Here is a 21,824-nt window from a genome sequence, read left to right as displayed (position 1 = left end):
CTTCTCCCCCCGTTACTACGGTTGAAATGAGACATAGCCAGTTGGAAATCTCTTCCCCTTTCCCTCCTGGGTAAGGCAGCCCTTTTTACAATGATGTCCCTCCCCCGCTTTCTCTATGTCCTACAAAACTCACTCGACCCTGTTCCCCTGACATATTTTAAAGATATTGAATGCCTCCAGAGAGAATTACTGTGGAATGGCACGCCACGTATAGCCCTCAGGAAACTAACGCTAAAATGGTATGACGGAGGCATCAGCCTCCCTGACATACAGAAATATTATTGGGCGGCACATTTGGCACCTATTAATTAGGGCACCTATGGTAGGCCCGATGATCCAGGTTACTGGATGGATAGGTGGCTTCTGCCGGGAGGGCTCTATTCGAAACCTGGCCGGCCTCCCCTCACAGGCCCTACTGGTCATTCAGTAAGGGTATGGCATGCTGCAAACAAATCCCTGGGCTGGGAGCATAGGCTGACATTGGCCACCCCCTTATGGGACTCAGCTAAATTGGGCAACCTCTGGACATCAAAAGGTTTTGACAAGTGGGACATAATCGGTATCTCGCACATTAAAGATATGTGGGAAAAGGGAGAGGTTAAAACGTTTACAGCACTTCAAAGCCAACATGAGCTGGCTGAAACTGAGCGCTTTCGCTACGCACAGGTGAGCCACGCGCTACACTCCCTCCTCCCAAAGGGCTCCACTCCTCCAGAGTCCTCCCCACTGGAGGATAGAATACTGGATGGCCACTTACTGGGGAGGACCATTTCATTAATTTACAACAAATTAATATATAATATGTCATATCCTCTCTCCTCACTACTGCACGAATGGGTAGCAGATGGTATTGAAATGGACGATGAGGAGTGGCAGGAGGCGGTGTCCCCCCCGAGCTGTGGCGATTCCAGCACGACTAAGGCTAGTACAGCTTAAAATCATTCATAGGATATACATGACCGGGCCCAGACTGGTACGGATGGGAAAGGCGGATGCAGGGAATTGTCGCAGGCGATGTGGGCATACAGGCACCTTCACGCACATAATCTGGGAATGCACACACATCCAGTCATACTGGAGGGCACTGCATGACGTGATGGGGGCAGTACTCACATCCGTCATTCACCCGGAGGCACGTAGATGTTTATTAAACATATGGGAACCAACCGATCTGAACACACACCAAATGTAGTGGGCCACCCTGGAGTTCATGGTAGCAAAGAGAAAAATAGCTCAGGCCTCGGGGGCATCAGCGCTGCCCACACTGGAGGCATGGGAGTCAAGTATGGACTGGTGCATGTTCCGGGAAAAGACAGTATATGTTGCTCAAGGCTGCCCAAAAAAGTGGTCCCGAATATGGACGCCTTGGAACTTGTATCGTGGGAATATTTGTACCCCCCCTCAAGCTGTGACCTTGGATGACGTGCTCCCTTTATGATTTGTCTTTATTGTATACAATGTGAAGGATCACTGACTTATTTTGTCATGCCTATACTGATACTGCTTTATTACTCTGTATGCTGATGACTGTTAATAAAAAGATTTAAAAACAAAAAAAAGCAGGAGAAAGCACTCAGAAAAATAGTAGTTAGGAACAGAGAAAGCAGTAAAAAATTATACAAAAGCAGGAGAAAGCACTCAGAAAAACAGGGAGGAAGCAAAGAGGCGCAGCAGCACGGGAGAGCTGGACCTGAGGCCTGCTCAATGGGGTTGCGCCGTGGCCTCCATTAAGTAGGTCCTGGGAGGAGGGAGGGACTCTGGGAGGTGGTAGGTGGGGCTAAGTGGGAGGTGGGAAAATGGGCGGCAGGTGGGAGTGGGAAAGAGGGAAAAAAACAAGGAGAAGCAGTAAAAAACAATGGGAAAGCAGGAGAAAACAGTAAAAATTAGGGAAATGTGAAAAAGGAGCACTCAGAAAAATGAGACAGAAGCAGAGCATTGCAGCAGCATGGGAGAGCTAGGCCTGAATGCATTTATGGCTACATTCCTCCCAGAGATTGTCTAAATGTCTTCAGTAACCCTCACTTCATTCAACCATCACCTCTCTCACTTCGCAGACCGCTGTAATGGAAATTGTACTCATTCTTGTCTGTCTTTGCTTTCACAGTTCGCCCTACAGTACAGGCCCTGGATAAAGGATGGTCTAAGAAGCATTTCATGCTGTTCCTGTGTAATGTGACCGGTTTCTACCCACCTGAAATCTCAGTGCTGTGGACTGTCAATGGGTATCCTGCTGACATCCCCACACCTGCAAGGAGGTGGCACAACCAGGATGGCACATTCAGTCTGGAGGAGTCATACCTGTTTGAGCCCTACTCCAGGCACAATGGGGCAATCTTCTCGTGCATTGTGCGACATGCCACCATCCAGGGCACAGCACGAGACAGCATAAAACTTGTCAGTAAGTTCATGGCTAGAACTGCAGCATTGGGTTTGTTCATCTGTATCAGACTTGTGTGTCACTGTGCCTCAGCATGGGTAGGGGTAGGAAAAAAGATTAAAGTGCTGCAACCATTGCTGAGGGAGTGAGAGATTCTGACCCTCATGTTGTGTAGTTGGGGAGGATAGTGAAGTAACCATCGCATAAGGAGTGTGAGGTGACTTCACTAGCCAGCATGGTCAAAATTGTATTTGATTTTTTGACAACTGCCATCAGCAAGCATGATGAACCATTTGAGAAAAGCAAATGGTGTACATGGTGCCATGGGCATTTGGCTTTAGCAAGTAAAGATGGAATGGAGAGAGAGAGGTAAGCGTTGTGGAAAGATCAATAGATGACTGCCTTCGTCAGTCATCATGGGGCAAAAGGGGGTGCAAGTTAAGCAGTCAACAGGGAGTGAGGGGCCCATAGCCAGCATGATAGGGAAGGGCCAACTATTGTACAGGATCCTAGGGGACACTGTCAACTGTCAGAATGAGAGGAGAGGGTGAAGTATTGTGCAGGCAGTGAGTGGATACTGCCTTCAGACCGCATGTGAGGGTAGGGCTAAGTATTGTACTGACACTGCCTTCAGACTACACAGGAGGGGAGGGCCAAGTATTGTAAAGGGGTGAGGTGGCATTGCCCTCAGACAGTATGTGATGGGAGGGTCAAGTATTATATGGGGATAAAGGGGCACTACCCTCTGCACCATAAGAGGGGAGGGCCAAGTAGTGTACAGGTAATGAGGGAACACTGTTGTCACTATGGGGGGCAGGTATTGCACTAGGTTTGAAGGCTAACCTTCCTACGCTCTGCACATGGCTCCATCACTGGACATCAGAGTCAGGAGTGATGTCTTTTGTGGTTCTGCACCTGTACATATTAATCCACTTCTAAATTATCCATTAGGTTTCTTGAATAATGTTTGTTAATGCACTACAATAGTCTCTGTCATATCACTACAATGGTAGGTATTGGGCTGCTCCTTCATAGTCCAATTAGCCCCTACACAGGTGTCCTTTAGCCCTTCTACTGCTGTGACCTGGCACACTACACCAGTACCAGTTGGTTCCACAAATATAAGTACAGGATTATCCAGGCTCAATGGAGCCTACAACCTATTATTTATTTGAACTTCTCACACAGTATCTTCTGGGCTTTTTTAGACTCCTCCAGAATTACCAGTGCCCCCCTGTAGTAATATTAATGACACCGACCTCCAGTATTTGTTGTTCTACTGCACCAGTAGTGGCACTCCTTTAGCGTCTCATGAGCCCTTCCACTTATACTGATTGGCCAATATCCTTTGGACGCCTCCACGAGCATGCATCAGTCCAATCCACCAGCATCAACTGAGTCACACCAATATCCGTCTGACTTCCACGTCTTTTTTAGTATAATCAAATAGGTTTCTCTACTGTTATCTGTTAGGCCTTTTTCTTGCATTTGTTGATCTCCTCTTCTTCTTCCTCATTAACTTCAATGTCCTTTTTGCACAGTCTCTCCCCATCTGCCAAACTGGATGTGGTACGTTGCTGCTGGATTGCTGCTGCTGTTAGGCCTCAGCTGCCTGCGTAGAAGAGGTGAGAGAAAAGGAGTTTACAAAAAAACTCCTGTCTAGCATAATAAGATTAGTATATATGAGTCAGAAGCAATGAATCAGTGATGGATGTGTACTTGCCTATTACTTGCTGACTTTAAGCTTGCCTTTGACCATGTACAGCTCTCCACTGCCTTTTGGATAGGTTTCCCTTATAGAAATAGGATATATACACATACATGCTGTAACAGGATGCCAGCTATATCTTGGAAGCAGCGTGGTAATTGCCATGTATTTGTATTGAAAACAACTTAAGAAAATGCCACCACTGCGTTATGGTTTCTATGGTTGCTTGACTTTCTTTAGATTGGCTCTCCTCTGGTCTTCTACCCCTCTTCCTCTATTTACTGCTGGCTCGGAATAACCCTTTGGGGAAAAGTAAAAGAAGGCCTTAGTAGACAGGTCAAAATTCTTGTTGGAATCCCATCACCTACACCCTGGCATAATAGTAAAAAAACTCAGTTGTGTTGCATGCAGTTCTAAGGGAAAACACATCAGCACTGTGGGGGAAATGATCCAGTAAACCAACACCTTTTGTGTATAAGCACCCTATTTCACCAATCTAAACACCATCACCGTTCATTGTTTCACCTCAAGTGGTCCCCACAACCATCCTATAACCCAATCAGTTTTCCCCATGCAACCCCCACCAAACAATTGCTAGAGACCCTTCTTGCCACTTGCCTAAGGCTACGGCTCTGTTATAGAGCCGTGGTGGCCTGGTCTGTACTGCCTCTCCCCGGGGTTGAGCACACGCCATCTCCTTTTCCGCTTCTACATCCAGCTGTGTCTGAAACCTGGCAATGGCTGATACTGCCTCCTCAGTCCCATCTCCTTCTTCGGTTTCAGTAGGCCCTCATCGCTCCTCTCCGGCTGTCTCACTGCTTCCTCCACTCATTCGCTCCAGCAGTGGTTTTTTGGGTCACACTGTTTCTCCTTCGTGTTCAGTCGTGACACTCCTCCATTGTCCAGTGCTGCTTCACCGCACACATCATATTCCGTCTCTACCCTCCTCTTAACAGGATTGGTTGTGACAAGTGTCCCAGCTAACAACTAGAACTTTAGCCAGTGTTTCTCTTGTACCCCCGGGGTCCACCCCAGAGGTGATTCCCTCTGCTTCTCCAGCCCCTTGGACACAACCATCTAGGAATTGCCGATTGGGCCATGATGAAACGCAGAAAGAAAGTGTTGCCCTGCAACTTCCCAGGATGATGACGGGCCTGGAACCAAAGGAACCAATGCAATACTCTGCAATTAGTATCCTTATTCCTAGCAAGCCAGGCAAGGGGTGTATGATTGGTGAGTAGAATGAAGGGCTGCCCCACAAATAATATTGAAGGGCTTCCATGGCCCATTTGATAATCAAGCACTCCTTCTCTATTGTGGAATAGTAGTTTTCGTGTAGCAGCAGGTTCGAGGCATATGAGCTGCAGATCACACACTGTGCATAGGTCGCCATCTGGTGGTGGGCCCGGATGATTACACTTTGTTGTTGTCCTGGAAGAAGTCTTTGTAGTCAAGAGATAGGTGACTCCTCCTGTGGACTATAGTGCGCATGGGCATCGACTCCGATGCCATGGGGCTCGGATGTGTTAGTCGTGCTCCCGGTTGAGTTTGTCACAGATCGACCTTTCGACGCGCAATCATTAACCCTACCGTCGGTATTGTTTTTCGATCGCGATCCCTCTTCGACACGCATCATTTAAAACCTACATTTCGATTCCGGTTGTCAACGCGGGCCGTCGGGCCCACCTGCACCATCAGGCCCTTGGCCGATGGAAAGGACACCTTTCAAGAAGTGCCCTCAGTGTGGACACAAATTCCCCCACACTGATCTACACCAAGTCTGCAACCTCTGTTTGTCGCCACAACACGAAAGTCGACACTGCCAGGCCTGCATCTCCTTCAAGTCGAAGAAAACCATCAGAGATCGACAGGCTCGAAGGGCCATGGCTCAAGCTTCAGCGCCTCCAGTCGACAACATCGTCCCAGAGACTCCAGATCAACAGGAGTCAGAAGACACCGAGGGGCAGCTGGTCATCAACTCTCAAGCCGAAGACCCCGATTCCGAAGTTGATCTGCAGGCCGATGACGAAGCAGACGATGACAACAGCATTCCGGCAGGTCAACGGGTCGTAAGTACAGACGTCGACCCTACTGACCCCTCTCACCCTTCCATGTCGGACAAGGCTATGGTAACACCTTCACCCTCGGGCCTAGGTGGACACCATTCTCACACGTCTGTCGCCCCACCTTCTGGCCCGGCAAAGAAGACAAAACTAAAGCCTTCAGGTGACTCTGAATCGAGTCAACCTTCCCACCACTCCGACCACGTTCCGGTCCCGAAACGACTCCCACCGAAGAAGGTGCCGGAACCTAGCCACCAGGAACCGAAAATCTTCGGAATCCAAGCCCCTACTGAAAAAACACTCGGAACCGAAGCACCTGGAACAGAGAAACATTTCGGACCTGAAGCAACCAGAACCACGGAAACATCAGGATCCGAAACAACCAGGGCCGAAAAAACATCTGGAACCTATACAACTGGTACCGAAGAAACCTTCGGAACCTAAACTTTCAGAACCGAAAAAAGATTCTGGTCCTCAACCAAAGCAAGGTTCCGATCAAAAGCAAAAGGAGCTAAAAACACCTCCAAAAGCTACACCAGACAAACGCTCGGACCCGAAAAAGTCAGTTCCCAAAAAGGACACTGCTGGTGAAGAACTTTTTAAGCCGGACCCATTGCAAAAGACTCTTCTACAAAACCCCAAAACAGGTCAAATAATACTGTAGCCTAAGAAGAGGAAACTGGCCCCTCCAGCTCCAGTTCCTCAGAAGAAAAATGCACAAACTTCTCCCATAAGGGACATCGCACCACCTCCGTTCGTGCCTGACCCTGATATTTCTCATATAAGTTCCCCATTACCCCCAAACACTCCACCTTTAGATGATGATGACGATTTTGGGGACGGAGATAATGAACCATTCGAAGACCCCAGGGACCCTAGTTCACCATCACATGACCCCTGGGAAAACTATGAAGCACCAGGTGCACCTGATGTGCCTCAGGAGGACATTTATCCCTCTAGGCCATCCCCTCCAGATGACACCATAGTATTTTTACAGCTATTTCACAGGGCTGATGTTTCATGGGGTAGATATGCACACTGACCCCGTAAATGATGACTTCCTTATGGACACAATCACATCTTCGTAAAGGTCCACAATAACACTACCTATGCTCAAGGGGGTCATCAAACACGCCCCAGAGGTCTTTAAAGACCCTGTAAGATCCAGAGTTACCAATCCTAGGATTGAGAAAAAATATAAGCCTGCCCCTTCTGACCCAGCTTACATTAAAGGCCAGCTCCAGCTAGACTCATTAGTTGTTTCTAACGCTCGAAAGAGAGCCAACTCACAAACCTCAGGGGATGCCCCACCCCCTGATAAAGAGTCTAAATTATTGGATGCCTCAGGTAAGCGGATGGCATCCCAAGCGGCTAATGTTTGGAAGATTGCCAATACACAGGCATTACTGTCAAGGGCCTGATAGGGCTCATTATGATGAGCTGGAAACCCTATTAGAACATCTCCCTTATAAGTATAAAACCAGGGCTAATTACCTAATTCAAGAAGGTAAAATTATCACAAACCCCTCCATTCGCTGTGCTCTAGATGCTGCAGACACAGCATCTAGGGCAATAAATATTAGTCTGCTCTTACGTAGACATGCATGGCTGCGTATCTCCGGATTTAAACCAGAGGTGCAAAACACTATTTTAAATCAGCCTTTCGACCAACAGCATTTGTTTGGACCCAGTGTCAATACATCTTTAGAAAAGATGAAGAAAGACGCTGATTCCGCAAAGTCAATGGGGGCCTTGCAAACCCAAACTGCGAGAGGGTCTTTTTATCGCTCCTCTTATAGAAGCGAGTCCAAGAATTTCCACACTGACAACGCCTCCTCTTCTTTTAAAGCTCCCACCCAGTCCTCACCTAACAGAGGATATTACAGAGGAGGCTATTGAGGCAATAATACCAAACGTAGAGGTAGAGGCACCAACACTCGTACTGCTTCCACTTCCAAACAGTGACTTCCCTCCCCTCCCGCCAGACCATTCAACTCCAGTCGGGGGGAGATTATCACAGTTCCTACCTGTCTGGAACTCCATCACATCAGACAGGTGGGTAAAACAAATAATTCATTCAGGTTATTGTCTGGAGCTTCAACTCCTCCACTCATACCACCCAGACAGCGTCCCATGTCACAAGAATATCTCACACTACTAAAACAAGAGGTAGATGCTCTCCTACAAAAGCATGCAATAGAACCAGTTCCACTGCATCACCAAAATACAGGGGTTTACTCACTCTATTTCCTCATACCAAAGAAGGACGGTTCTCTCAGGCCCATACTAGACCTCAGACCACTAAACCTTTACATTCATTCAAACCATTTCCATATGGTCACTCTGCAACAAGTCCTTCCTTTGTTAACACAAGGAGATTTCCTTACCACTTTACATCTCAAGGACGCCTACTTCCACATTCCCATTCACCAAGCTCACAGGATTATCTTCGGTTCGTGATGGACGGTCAGCATTACCAGTTCAAAGTCCTCCCATTCGGAGTCACCACAGCCCCCCGAGTTTCTACAAAATGCCTCACAGTAGTAGCGGCGCACTTAAGGAGGCAGAACATTCATGTTTTCCCCTATCTGGACGACTGGCTAATAAAAGCCAAGTCATACCACCAGTGCATACAGCACACTTACCAAACTATTCAACTCTTACACAAACTCGGGTTTACCATAAACAAGACAAAGTCACATCTCCAGCCGTCCCGTTGTCAACAGTATCTAGGTGCCACAATAGACACCTCCAAAGCACTTGCAACCCCCAACCCAATCAGGATAAACAGCAAGCAAGCTCTTATACAAAGATTCCAACCACAACACTCATTGCCAGCTCGAGTGTTCATGCAACTCATTGAAATGATGGCCTCTTGCATCTTCGTAGTACCACATGCAAGACTTCATATGCGCCCCTTACAGGAATGCTTAGCACGCCAATGGAATCAGACCCAGGGTCAGCTAACAGATCTGGTGGTGGTGGACAGTCGGACACATCACTCTCTGCAGTGGTGGAACACCAAAAACCTTTCCAAAGGTCGACCGTTCCTGGACCCGCTTCCACAAGTATTGCTAACCACAGACACATCGCTCACCAGCTGGGGAGCCCATTTAACAGACCATACAGTACAAGGCAAATGGACACCTCAACAAAAGCTACTCCACATCAACCATCTGGAGTTACTAGCCATATGCCTAGCCCTAAAATCCTTCCAAAGTAATCTCTCAGGCTAGACTGTCTTAGTCCGGACGGACAACATGACAGCCATGTACTATCTACAAAAACAGGGGGGGACGCACTCCTTACAGCTCTCACAGCTAGCGCAGAGCATATGAAGATGGGCCATTCGTCGAAATATTTTTCTCCTAGCAGAACATCTACCAGGAGTTCACAATCAAGTTGCGGATCTGTTAAGTCGTCAGAGACAACAAATCCATGAGTGGGAACTGCATCCGCAAGTTCTTCAGCCTTTCTTTCAAAGTTGGGGACATCCTGACATAGACTTGTTCGCCACACACCTGAACTCAAAATGCCCAAGCTTTGCCGCCAGGTACTCACACCCATTGTCCAAAGGCAATGCGATATGGATGAATTGGTCAGGCATCTTTGCATACGCTTTTCCACCTCGCCAACTCATTCCATTAGTGGTAGGGAAGATGCAGCAGCACTCGCTGACGCTCATCTTAATCGCACCAACTTGGGCAAGACAGCCGTGGTACACCACACTACTACAACTATCAGTGGTACCACATCAAAAACTACGCTTCTCTCCACACCTCTTAACACAGAACCATGGAGAGATCATGCATCCGGACCCCATGCAGCTGAACTTAGCCGTTTGGCTCCTGAGGTCCTAGAATTTGGCTACATAAGCATCCTACCTGATTTCATGGACGTCATCAAATAAGCTAGACTAGAGCCTGCAATGCAGCCAAATGGAAAAGATTTGTTATCTACTGCAAGAATAACAATATCAATCCACTAGATGTTTTCATCCAGCATATTATATGCTATTTACTACATCTTCACAGATGTCAGTTAGCATATACATCCATCAGGTTACATCTAGCTGCTATAACAACGTACCTTCAAAACAGACAACATCTGTCGCTTTTCAGAGTTCTAGCCATCAAAGCCTTCATGGAAGGCCTCAAAAGAATAATTCCTCCCAGGGTACCACCCTCACCAGTGTGGAATTTAAACATTGTTCTCACTAGACTTAAGGGTCCTCCGTTCAAACCCCTACACAAATGTGAGCTACAATTTCTTATATGGAAAGTCACTTTTCTAGAGGCTATCACATCACTCAGGAGAGTAAGTGAGCTCCAGGCACTAACAATTGAAGAACCATTCTTACAAATACATCAAAATAGAGTGGTTCTAAGAACTAATAAAAAATTTCTACCAAAGGTCATTTCTCCTTTTCACCTCAATCAATCTGTTGAGTTGCCAGTATTCTTCTCACAACCTACAACAGTGGCTGAAAGAGCTCTGAATACACTAGACCTTAGAAGAGCTCTTCTTTGCTATATTGATAGGACAAAGTCCTTCCGTAAAACAAAACAACTTTTCGTGTCTTTCTCTCCACCACACAAAGGCAATTCCATTTCAAAAACAAGTATTGAAAGGTGGATTGTAAAATGCATACAGATTTGCTACCACAAAGCAAAACGTACTTTATCCATTCCCCCTAGGGTTCATTCCATCCGTAAAATAGGGGCATCCATGGCATTTTTAGGAAACATTCCACTAGATGATATTTGCAAAGCAGCTACATGGTCTACACCTCACACATTCACAAAACATTATTGTGTAGATGTTCAAGCAAAACAACAAGCTACTGTGGGCCAGGCTGTACTCAAAACACTATTTCAAACAACTGCAACAGATACTGGTGGTCGCCGCTAAGGGAGAGAACTGCTATGCAATCTATGCACAGTGTGTGATCTGCAGCTCATATGCCTCGAACGGAATATGCTACTTACCAGTATGCATCTGTTCTTGGCATGTAGAGCTGCAGAGTCACACACGCCCAGCCACATCCCCGGCTACCTTTATCTGTTCCAGTTTCTTACTTTGATACACCATACATGGACATCTTTTCTGTTCACACATAACTCCATCATTTCCCTTCATGGCGAAAAACAATCTGAAGATCGAGTCGATGCCCTTGCGCACTATAGTCCATAGGAGGAGTCACCTATCTCGTGACTACAAAGACTTCTTCCAGGACAACAACAAAGTGTAATCATCCGGGCCCACCTCCAGATGGTGACCTATGCACAGTGTGTGACTCTGCAGCTCTACATGCCAAGAACAGATGCATACTGGTAAGTAGCATATTCCTTTCCTAATATATGCAAAAGGACAAAGACAATCGTCCTAGTCTGGCTGCGACAGAACAGCTCCAATCCCTCCTTCAGAGGTGTCTGCCTGTAGAACAAACTGGCGCTCGAAGTCTGGGCATATTAACACAGGATCCCCACACAACATATCTTTCAACAAATCATAACTCTGCTAATGTGTTGGAGACCATGAAGTACTTCTACAGAACCGGGGTTGGAGGCAAGCTAGGTGACTCACTCCCAGGCTCCCCAGCATCGTTTCTGCACAGCTGACGACACTCACCGTCTTCGGCGGATATAGCTGCGGGAGGATCACTGCTGCGCGGGACGCGCTTCTACAGAACCGGGGTTGGAGCCAGGCTACGGGACTCACTCTCCCAGGCTCCCCTGCATCGTTTCTGCACAGCTGACGACACTCACCGTCTTCGACGGATATAGCTGAGGGAGGATCAGCGCTGCGCGGGATGCGCGCAGGCCTCGCCCGGACCAAGGCTGGACCAAGGGCGAGCCCGTCTGAGCCCATCCGTGACTGTACGAGACCGGGTTTCCCCCTGTGATCTGTGCTCGGGGGCTGAGGGGGCTATCCCTACTCTCATCGAGCCATGGTGAGTTTGTTTTTCATTGAGGGTTGTCTGGCCTGGGAATTTACATCAGTGACACTATTGTTCAACAAGTTTGGATCACTTGATAAAATGAGGTGGCCGGGGACGCTTGGTCAGTCAAGTCCACGTTGAGATTGTCTGTACATCATTGCCTAGCAGCTGAGCGGACTGTGTCTGTTTGCTAGGCTCCCCTAGTGTTGCCTTGTCTTTTAAAACCCTGTTGTTACCCCTGGATTTTTTTGTCTTGGCTAGGTGCAAAGCTACGACGTCAACTTCTGTTCCTGCCACTGCCTCGGTGAAGAGGAAGACAGGTTCTGTCTCGTCAGCCTCTTCTATGGACTCTTTTTTTACAAAGGGCTGCCTTTGTACTGGACAAGGAGATCGAGATGTGAACAGGCACCTCTCGGGGTCTCTTAGCACCCCTCCCTATTTCCTTCCTGTGGAATCTTGTATGCCTAAGGAAGGTGGCACGAATGAACAAGCAGGATGGACAAACAGCCCTGGGACTTATTTGAACTTACAGAGCGACACGGGGCCTTCTAATACCTTAATTGCAGATTCTAACCGAACTTTAGTGCCGGTGGCACTCTCGCCGGTTGTTGTAATATGTATAGGGAGGGTGTTGATTTTACAGATGCTACAGATAACCAGGAAAATGGTACTTATTTGGTTAATAATGCATTGTTACCTCCCCCAGCTCATCTAAGTGTAGGTGAAACCCCAGTATTCAGTGGGACCCCGCGGCAGGGTACTGGAACCAAAAGAAAAATGAATTCAAGCTAATGGGGTAAAGCAAAGAAAGCAAAACCCAATCTGGTTCCTAAAACCCCTGTATATGACCCAGTTTCTTCTACCATCCCCCCTACTCTGGATTTCCCTGGGGCACTATTAACATTCCAGCCAGTATTGTCTGAAATGTTAGGCTTAAAATTGAGTCCTATTTTTGAGAGGCTGTCTCGAATTGAGGATTGCTTAGCGTCAAGTAACGCTGCGGAGGCGGAACCTCCAATAGGACCCCCCAGTGTTGTCCCAGGCCAGATAGTTGTACGGGTCCCTGAGTTACGGATCAATCAGCTGAATCCCCCAGATCAGCCTTTAACCTCTTCACTAACGCAGCCTGTAGTACAGGTGGGGCCTGGGGACATGAGTCCAGCAGCAGGGCCAAGGAAAGTCCCCCCTGTAATTGGGAACGGCTCAGCTGCTAGTCACCGCCATAGGGATGGGAGGTTGGAGATAAGTGAGGTGCTAACGAGTCTTCCAGTAATAGACCTACCACCTGATTCCACTCCCTATGTAGTAGTTTTGAGGAGTGTTCCATCTCTTCCTAGGGGGACCAATGAGGATTTTGGGCAGTTGAAAAATAAAATAACTCATTGACTCACACATAACACCGTCCTGGGTGCCCGTGTGGCTAAAAACATCATCATGGCCCGCAGGGTTAGCTGGATTTGGAGCTCGCAAAAAACAGGCACCAGTGATTGCGTAATTGTTAATTTTGATAACCCCCATATTGTGGGCAGAATTTTGTTCAGGGATAATCGTCACCATAAACCAGGATCTGTTATCAGGGCCCTCCCATTGTTTTTTTTTAATAAACCCGATTTAGCAAGGGAATTGCATTCCAATGCCCTTATGGAAGATCCTCGAGATGCCAGAGATGGGTGGTCATTTAAAACACCATATGCACAACAGCTAATTCCCTCGGCCCATTTATCATCTGACACGCTTGGATCGCATGAAGATTGTCCCTCGGTGGAACTAAATTACAGATTCTTTCCACTAACAGGGCTGGAAGAGTGTGACTGACTAAGGAACAGTACGCCCCATGATAATGAGCTTGATGCATTGAAGCAGCCTCTATTAGAAGAACTTGAGGAAAGCCGAGGTGTAACAACTAATAAATTCATGTCCTGGAATATCGCAGGATTGGCAAATAAATTTAACGATCCACTATGGCTGCAATTTGTGAGACAAGTTCATGTGATCAGCTTCCAAAAACATTGTTGTTGGGCTGTGATCTATTCCCGGAGGGTTATAAGGCTTTCTTTGTTCCAGCTATTCCTGTGGCAAATGGAAGACCAAAGGGTGGTTTAGTTACCTATTTATCCTTGGCTGTTGACTGTCAGATCTGGGTTGTGCCATCCTCATGCCCGAGAATATTGGCATTGAGAGTAAAAAAGGGAGATACCAGCTGGGGTCTCATTAATTTTTGTAACTCCGTGGCAGATCTTCCTGGTGCCTGTAACATCACCATTCTGGGCACATTTATTAGACAGACCTTTGGCTCTATTTTACATAACCTCATGGTTTTTGGTGATTTTAATATCCATCCTTTTGGTAACCCTATGTCAACTTGTATATCTGAAATGGGCTGTCCGCAAATTAAGGGGTTTCATTTTGAACATCTTGCCCAGGGGGAACTGTTGAATAACCTTGCATATGAATATGACATGATGTCCATGATGTCCTTAACCGCCCCCCACATCACATACCCTGTTCCAACTTTTAAAGGGAGAGGCAGGGGGTCATTTATTGATTTTATTTTAATCTCTTCCTCCTTATAATCCTCATTGTGGTTTTAATATTGTTGAGACTGAATATAGTGACCATAATCCCCTTTGTGTGTCCATGAGGGGCCCATTGTCAGCACGTATTGGTGAGATAGCATCCAGGGGATTACTTAGGCCTACGGATAGTAAACATCGTCTGAAATGGTCCCAGATCTCTCCAGATAAATTTTACCAGGCAGTTAGAGACTCCTGTGCTCAGGAGCTAGCACGGTGTACCTCGGCAGATTCTTCCCCAGGTGAGGTTATTGGTGCCTATGAATCTATCTCTTATAAAGTTGGTAACATTTTAAGTATTCCAGCAGGAAGAACGGCTAGTCCTGACCCTAGATGGTGCGATACTCCTTGTTCCCAGGCTGCAAAGCACTTGAGGGAAGCTCTGGCCTTTAAACCAAGAAATCAAACCATAGTGCGTACATGCAGTAAAGAATATAAATTATCCCTAGCTAGACGGAAGGGTGCTTAAAGGAGGAGGCTTGAAGGGAGTTGATTGATTCAAGTATCCTCAGGAATAACTCCAGGTTTTGGAACATTGTAAACGGCCCTCTTCTTGCACAGGAAGTGGGGGGGGCCTTAGACGCGCATATCACCAAAGGAGGAATGGGTGTCCCATTTTATATATTTTTTTTATTTTTTATTAATCCATGAAAGTTACAATACATTGCAGTACCTTACAGTTATATAATCAGTGGTATAAAGTGAACATCAAATTATTTTACCAATAAACATGCACATGGTCCTATAAAAGCAGAAGCTGGGTAAAAACAAAAGATAGAGATTAGCAGGTTTGTCACTTACAGTACATCCAATATTATTGCAGCTCTAAAGTGCAATGTGCAAAGTACATCAAATATTGCTGCAGCTCAAAAGTGCAAAGTGCAACAAGCTACATGCGAAGTATATCATAGTATATCATGGATCCATAAAGTGCGAATTCTTATTTTTCTGCCAAATGATAAATCACTCATCCATATAGGAGAGCACCGGCCCCCAAATTTCCCTACCTAATATCCTCTTTAGAGCCACTTTTAATGCATATAGGCTATGTTCTAAAGTAAAGATGGTAAAAAATCTTGCCCTCCATAGCTCAAACAACGGAGCATCTTTATGAAACTACATTGAGGCAACACAAAGCCTAGCTATAGCTGTGGCAACAAAGATCAAATATCGATATCTATATGCCAGCGGGTCTCGTCCATCGCCCTCCACTACCCACAACAACACATGAGCTGCAGCTAGTTTTATTAGACCCCCTAAAAATTCCGCTCAAAACTTTTCTAGGTGTCCCCAAAAACTGCTTAAGTGTCCACACGAAAAGAAAATGTGCACAATTTCGTATAATTTGCTCCACAATGGAAAAACTTGCCGTCATTTACTTCACCCCATTTTAACAACCTGGCCGGGGTGTGATAAAGGTTAAAAACGGTCTTACAGTGTTGTGCACGAAGATTAGCAGACATCAATAACCTCCCCGCCAATTCAATCGAGCATTCCACCCGAGGACCTTGAAACCCAAGCCTGTTGTCCCACTTAGTATTGTGTCTGTCTAAATCCCCACCCTTATATTTAAAAAATTCGGAACTAGGGAGGTGATACTTCTCGACCAGCATCTCAAAAGACATCAAGCCCCCATTAACATATAAATCCCCGATGCATTGAATACCTCTTGTCCTCCATCTGTCTATAGTCCTATCCCAAAATATAGGGGGCAAGAGTGTGGTAGCAGCAAACTGAGTATACTGGGAGACCCTCTCGAACCTATAACAATTTCGCAGCATTTTCCATACCTTATAGACAGCATTTAAAATCTTGAACCTGTTTCTTTTGTAGTAACTAGGCTCAAGGCTAACAGTAAATTTTTTGCATCGCTAGCCAACAGCATTTGATATATCGAGGGGGCTTCGGTAGTGCTAAGCAGGTCTGCCCCCGTTAATAAAATATTCATACATTGCAACATACACACCAGATAATATAAAGTAAAATCGGGCACTGCTCATCCACCTTTCTCCCGTGGCAGGATCATATAGCGCATAGCTCTTCGAGATTTCCCTTGCGCCCATAGAAACCTTGCGCATATCGACTGTAATGCTGCCAGTTGGACACAAGAGATTTCTAGCGGAACGTATCTAAAAAAATATAAGACTTTGGGTAAAATTAACATTTTAAGAACATTGCACCGTCCGACGAGTATAAGATGTAAACATTCACACTGGTCTAACTGTTTCCATACCGATATTAAAATATTGCCCCAGTTGACCGCACCCCTGTCTTGTGCCCGTGTTATATATACCGAGTCTGACTCAAGACCCATGATACATATCTTAGCAGTTGGGTGTCTGTATAAAACTTGAATGGCTGAGATGAAGTTTTGTTTAAAACCTGCCTGTCGTAATACTGCCCATAAAAATTCCCACGCGACCCGGTCAAATGCTTTTTCGGTGTCTAATAAAATCAAACTCCATTTATTCCCCATGGTGTTAGCTATATCTAGCAGGGTTACCACCCGATTAATGTGATTAGCCGTCCCCCTCTTAGATATAAACCCATGTTGTCGAATTGACACTATTGGGGTAATTACATCAGCCAGCCGGGTCGCGAGGATTTTGGCATAAATTTTGCCATCTGAATTTAATAATGATATAGGATGATACGAACCTGGTTGTTCGGCAGGTTTATCTTTCTTTTTAAAAACTATTATGCTAGCCTCATCCCAGGACAAGGGGGCAGCTCCAGCTTGTGCCCGTAGAAAAGTGGTGAGCATATCGGTTTTAAGCTCACTGAAAAAAGTTTTATATATGTTCGAGGCATATGAGCTGCAGATCACACACTAGCATAGTAGATCGCCACCTGGTGTTGGGCTCGGATGCTTGCACCTTGTTGTTGTCTTGGAAGAAGTCTTTGTAGTCACGAGATAGGTGACTCCTCCCTTGGACGATAGTGCGCATGGGCATCAACTCCATCGTTAGATTGTTTTTTTCCGCCATTGGGTGCGGATGCAACTTTTCTGCTCCGGTTTAAAATCTCAATTTCAAACTTTTTTGAAGCGCAAAACTTCCAGAAAAACCATCGAATCACTTTCATCTTCGACCCGACTTCATCGGCTCGATTCTGGACGTCGACGCGGGCCGCTGGGCCTATTCACGCCGTAAGGCCTACAGCTCATGGAAAGGACGCCATTTAAAAAATGCCCCCAGCGTGGAGCAAAATTTCCGCACAGTGACCAACCCAAGGTCTGCAACCTGTGCCTATCACCTGAACATGACGAGTCCAGCTGTCCAGCCTGGGCATCCTTTCGATCGAAGAAGACTATTCGAGATCGAAGGGCTTGATGACACATCATGGCACAGAGACCAGCTCCGGAACCAGAGGACATCTTTGATGAAGGCCCCGATGTCCCGGAGGAAGATTCCGAGGATCTCAAAATCGTCTCAGAGGCAGAAGACTCAGACGACCTCATCACTCCTGGGCAACGTGTGAGTACTACGGCCCCTACCCCAACCTCTCCAAAACCAAAGGCAGTGGTCAAGACTTCGCCTGTTGGCCCCAGTCGAGACCGAAATCATCCTTCAGAAGCCCCGCCTCCGGGCTCGGCTCTGAAGAAAAAAGACAAGCCTTCCGGTAGTTCGGGACCGAGCAAACCGCATGTAATTGTCCCGCCGGCACCTTCGGCACCGAAGCCAAAAGAACACTCGGCTCCGACGCCTTCCACCTCCAAATCGGCCCCAAAAACGCCGAGGTCCCTAGATAAGCTGGCTTCGAACGTTCCCAAGCCTAATGATCCAGCTTCGGCTCCGAAACCAACATCCTCAGCTCCGAAACAGAAGCCTAAGGACTCTGATACGCCTCCTAAAGCCAAAACCCATAAGGATCAACCACAGCCTCGCTCCGAACCAAAAAACTCGAAGCTGAAAGCCGTTACCGAGGAACAGGAACTTTTTCACCCAGATCCTATCCATCCAAGGCAGAAAAAGATTTATATAAACCCAAAAACAGGACATGTCACGGCTGTGCTATGTAAAAAATTAAAACTGGACACACCATCTGCTCCAGTTCCTGTACACAAGAAGGACTCTGCCACATCGCCTATGCCCCCTTCTTCTCCTACACTGCCTTCTAACCCACCTCCTCTGCCTACACCACCCTTACCTGTAACTTCTCCACCACATGCACCACCTCCAGATGATGATGATGATGACCTGGGGGGGGTGATCCTAATGACCTGTTCACGGATCCAGATACCTCACCACTAGATCATTGGGCATTCGCTATCCCAACAGACCTCCCAGACCCACAGCCATATCCCTCAAAACCATCTCCCCCAGATGATCACCTTGGGTTTGGCCAATTATTAAATAGAGCTGCACTTTATCATGGTGTTACAATGCACTCCGACGCACCAGAGGAAGATTTCCTCTTAGATACATTTGAACAATCCCAAAAGTCAGTGCAAATATTACCAATGATCAAAGCAGTCATTAAGCATGCCCCTGAGGTATTTAAAGATCCCGTCCGTGCCAGGGTTCTTAACCCTAGAATAGAAAAGAAATATAGGCCTGCCCCTGAAGATCCTACTTACATCAAAGGACTGTTGCCTTTGGATTCTCTAGTCATTTCCAATGCTAGAAAACGCACCAACTCCCAGACCTCCGGGGATGCGCCGCCCCCGGATAAAGAATCCAAATTGCTGGAAGCTTCTGGCAAAAGGGTAGCGGCACAAGCAGCTAATCACTGGCGTATTGCCAACACCCAAGCACTGCTGGCACGATATGACAGGGCACATTATGACCAGCTATAAAATATATTGCAGCATCTGCCTGACCAGTATAAAACCCAGGCAAATGACCTTATCCAAGAGGGCAGCTAATTTCAAATGCGTCAATTATATGTGCACTTGACGCAGAATACACTGCCTCTAGATCAATCAACACCAGTATACTCCTTAGACGACATGCCTGGCTATGCATTTCAGGCTTTAAGCAGGAGGTCCAGACTACCATACTCAGTCAGCCATTCAACCAAGAACAGCTTTTTAGCCCGGCTGTGGACACTGCCCTTGAAAAAATGAAAAAGGACACCGAGACTGCTAAGTCCATGGGAGCGTTACAGTCTCCACAAACGCGTGGCTCCTTTCGGCGCTCCTTCTGCAGAGGAGCCTCCAAAAACATGGGCGCAGACACCTCATCTACATTTAAAGCCACTACACAAATATCCCCCAGTGGAGGATATTTTAGAGGCTGATACAGAGGGAACAACAACAAAGGAAAAGGTTGAGGTAATAACAACACTCGCACCTCTCCTGCCACACAACAGTGACTTTCCTCCGCTCCCCCCAGACCATTTCACTCCAGTCGGGGGCAGACTAACACAGTTCCTACCTGTCTGGAATTCCATCACAACAGACAGGTGGGTAAGACAAATTATCCAGCATGGTTACTGCTTGGAACTTAAAGCTACCCCCCACACATACCACCCAAACAGCGCCAAATGTCCGCAGACCATCTTACGCTCCTCAAACAAGAGGTTCTCTCACTGCTTCAAAAGCACGCAATAGAGCCAGTTCCCTTAGAACATCAAGGAACAGGGGTCTGCTCACTGTACTTCCTAATCCCCAAAAAGGACGGGACTCTGAGACCAATACTCGACCTCAGACCCCTAAATCTGTATATACACTCAGACCATTTCCATATGATCATTCTTCAACAAGTGCTCCCACTGCTGCAACAAGGCGATTTCCTTGCCACACTAGATCTCAAAGATGCCTACTTCCACATTCCCATACATCCTGCTCACAGGAAGTACCTAACGTTTGTGGTGGATGGACAACACTACCAGTTCACAGTCCTTCCATTCGGAGTGACCACCGCACCCAGAGTATTCACAAAATGTCTTGCGGTAGTAGCAGCACATCTCAGAAGACAACAAATTTATGTCTTCTCATATCTAGACGACTGCCTAATAAAAGCAAAATCATTCGACCAATGTGTTCTACACACTCACCAAACCATCCAAATGTTACACAACTTGGGGTTCACGATCAACTCCAGCCCTCGCATATACACCAATATCTAGGAGCAACAATAAACACCTCCACAGCGCTAGCCAGGATAGCCAGTATACAAACTCTTATCACAAAATTTCAAAACCAACACTCTCTTCCAGCCAGAGTGTTCATGCACCTCATAGGCATGATGGCATCTTGCATCTTCATTGTGCCTTATGCAAGACTTCAAATGCGTCCCTTACACGAATGTCTAGCGCGTCTGTCAGTGGAACCAGGCTCAAGGACAACTTACAGATCTGGTGTTGGTGGACAGCCACACACATCGCTCTCTACAGTGGTGGAACATAACAAACTTGTCCAAAGGGTGGCTGTTCCTCGAGCCTTTTCCACAAATAGTGCTGACAACAGACGCATCACTCACAGGATGGGGAGCCCATCTCCTCGGACACACAACTCCGGGCAAATGGACCACTCAACAGAAAGTGCTCCATATCAATCACCTAGAACTACTAGCAGTATTCCTAGCACTAAAATCCTTCCAACTACATGTACCGAACAAGGCTGTCCTCATCCGGATGGACAACATGACAGCCATGTATTACATACAAAAACAAGGAAGCACACATTCTCTGCAGCTGTACCAGCTCGCACAGAACATTTGGAGAATGGCCATTCCTCAGAACATATACCTACTTGCAGAACACCTTCCAGGAGTTCATAATCAGATTGCTGATCTGTTAAGTCGACAGACATACCAGATTTACGAATGGGAACTACATCCCCGAGTTCTACTACCTTTTTTCCAAAAAAGGGGCCAACCAGACATAGATCTGTTTGCCACACATGAAAACGCAAAATGCCCAACCTTCGCCGCTGGGTTTCCGCACCCTCAGTCAAAAGGCAATGCGATATGGATGAACTGGTCAGGCAGATTTGCGTACGCTTTTCCGCCTCTCCCACTCATTCCACTGGTGGTACGCAAGCTCAAGCAGCAATCTCTCAAACTGATCCTAGTAGCTCCCACATGGGCACGCCAACCGTGGTTCACAACACTACTGGAACTCTCACTAGTTCCACACCAAAAACGACGTCTCTCCCCGTCCTTAATAACCCAGAACCATGGAGAGATCAGACATCCAGATCCAGGTCAACTGAATC

General features: G+C 46.7%; 1 protein-coding gene across 2 annotated transcripts in view; it reads left to right on the top strand.

Annotated features, from left to right (window-relative positions):
• LOC146811973 (uncharacterized) overlaps positions 1 to 21,824 on the top strand; it is a 410,827-nt gene that overhangs the window by 164,058 nt on the left and 224,945 nt on the right. For both annotated transcript variants that reach the window (XM_085618947.1, XM_085618946.1), the window contains exons 4-5: positions 2,105 to 2,398; positions 3,919 to 4,002. In XM_085618947.1, coding sequence (XP_085475073.1) covers positions 2,105 to 2,398; positions 3,919 to 4,002 — 378 coding nt within the window. The remainder of the gene's footprint in view (positions 1 to 2,104; positions 2,399 to 3,918; positions 4,003 to 21,824) is intronic.

This window comes from Triturus cristatus, chromosome 7 (assembly GCF_964204655.1).
Source record: "Triturus cristatus chromosome 7, aTriCri1.1, whole genome shotgun sequence".
NCBI lineage: Eukaryota > Metazoa > Chordata > Amphibia > Caudata > Salamandridae > Triturus > Triturus cristatus.
Note: the sequence above shows the minus strand (reverse complement) of the source record. Positions and strands in the feature narration are given on the sequence as shown.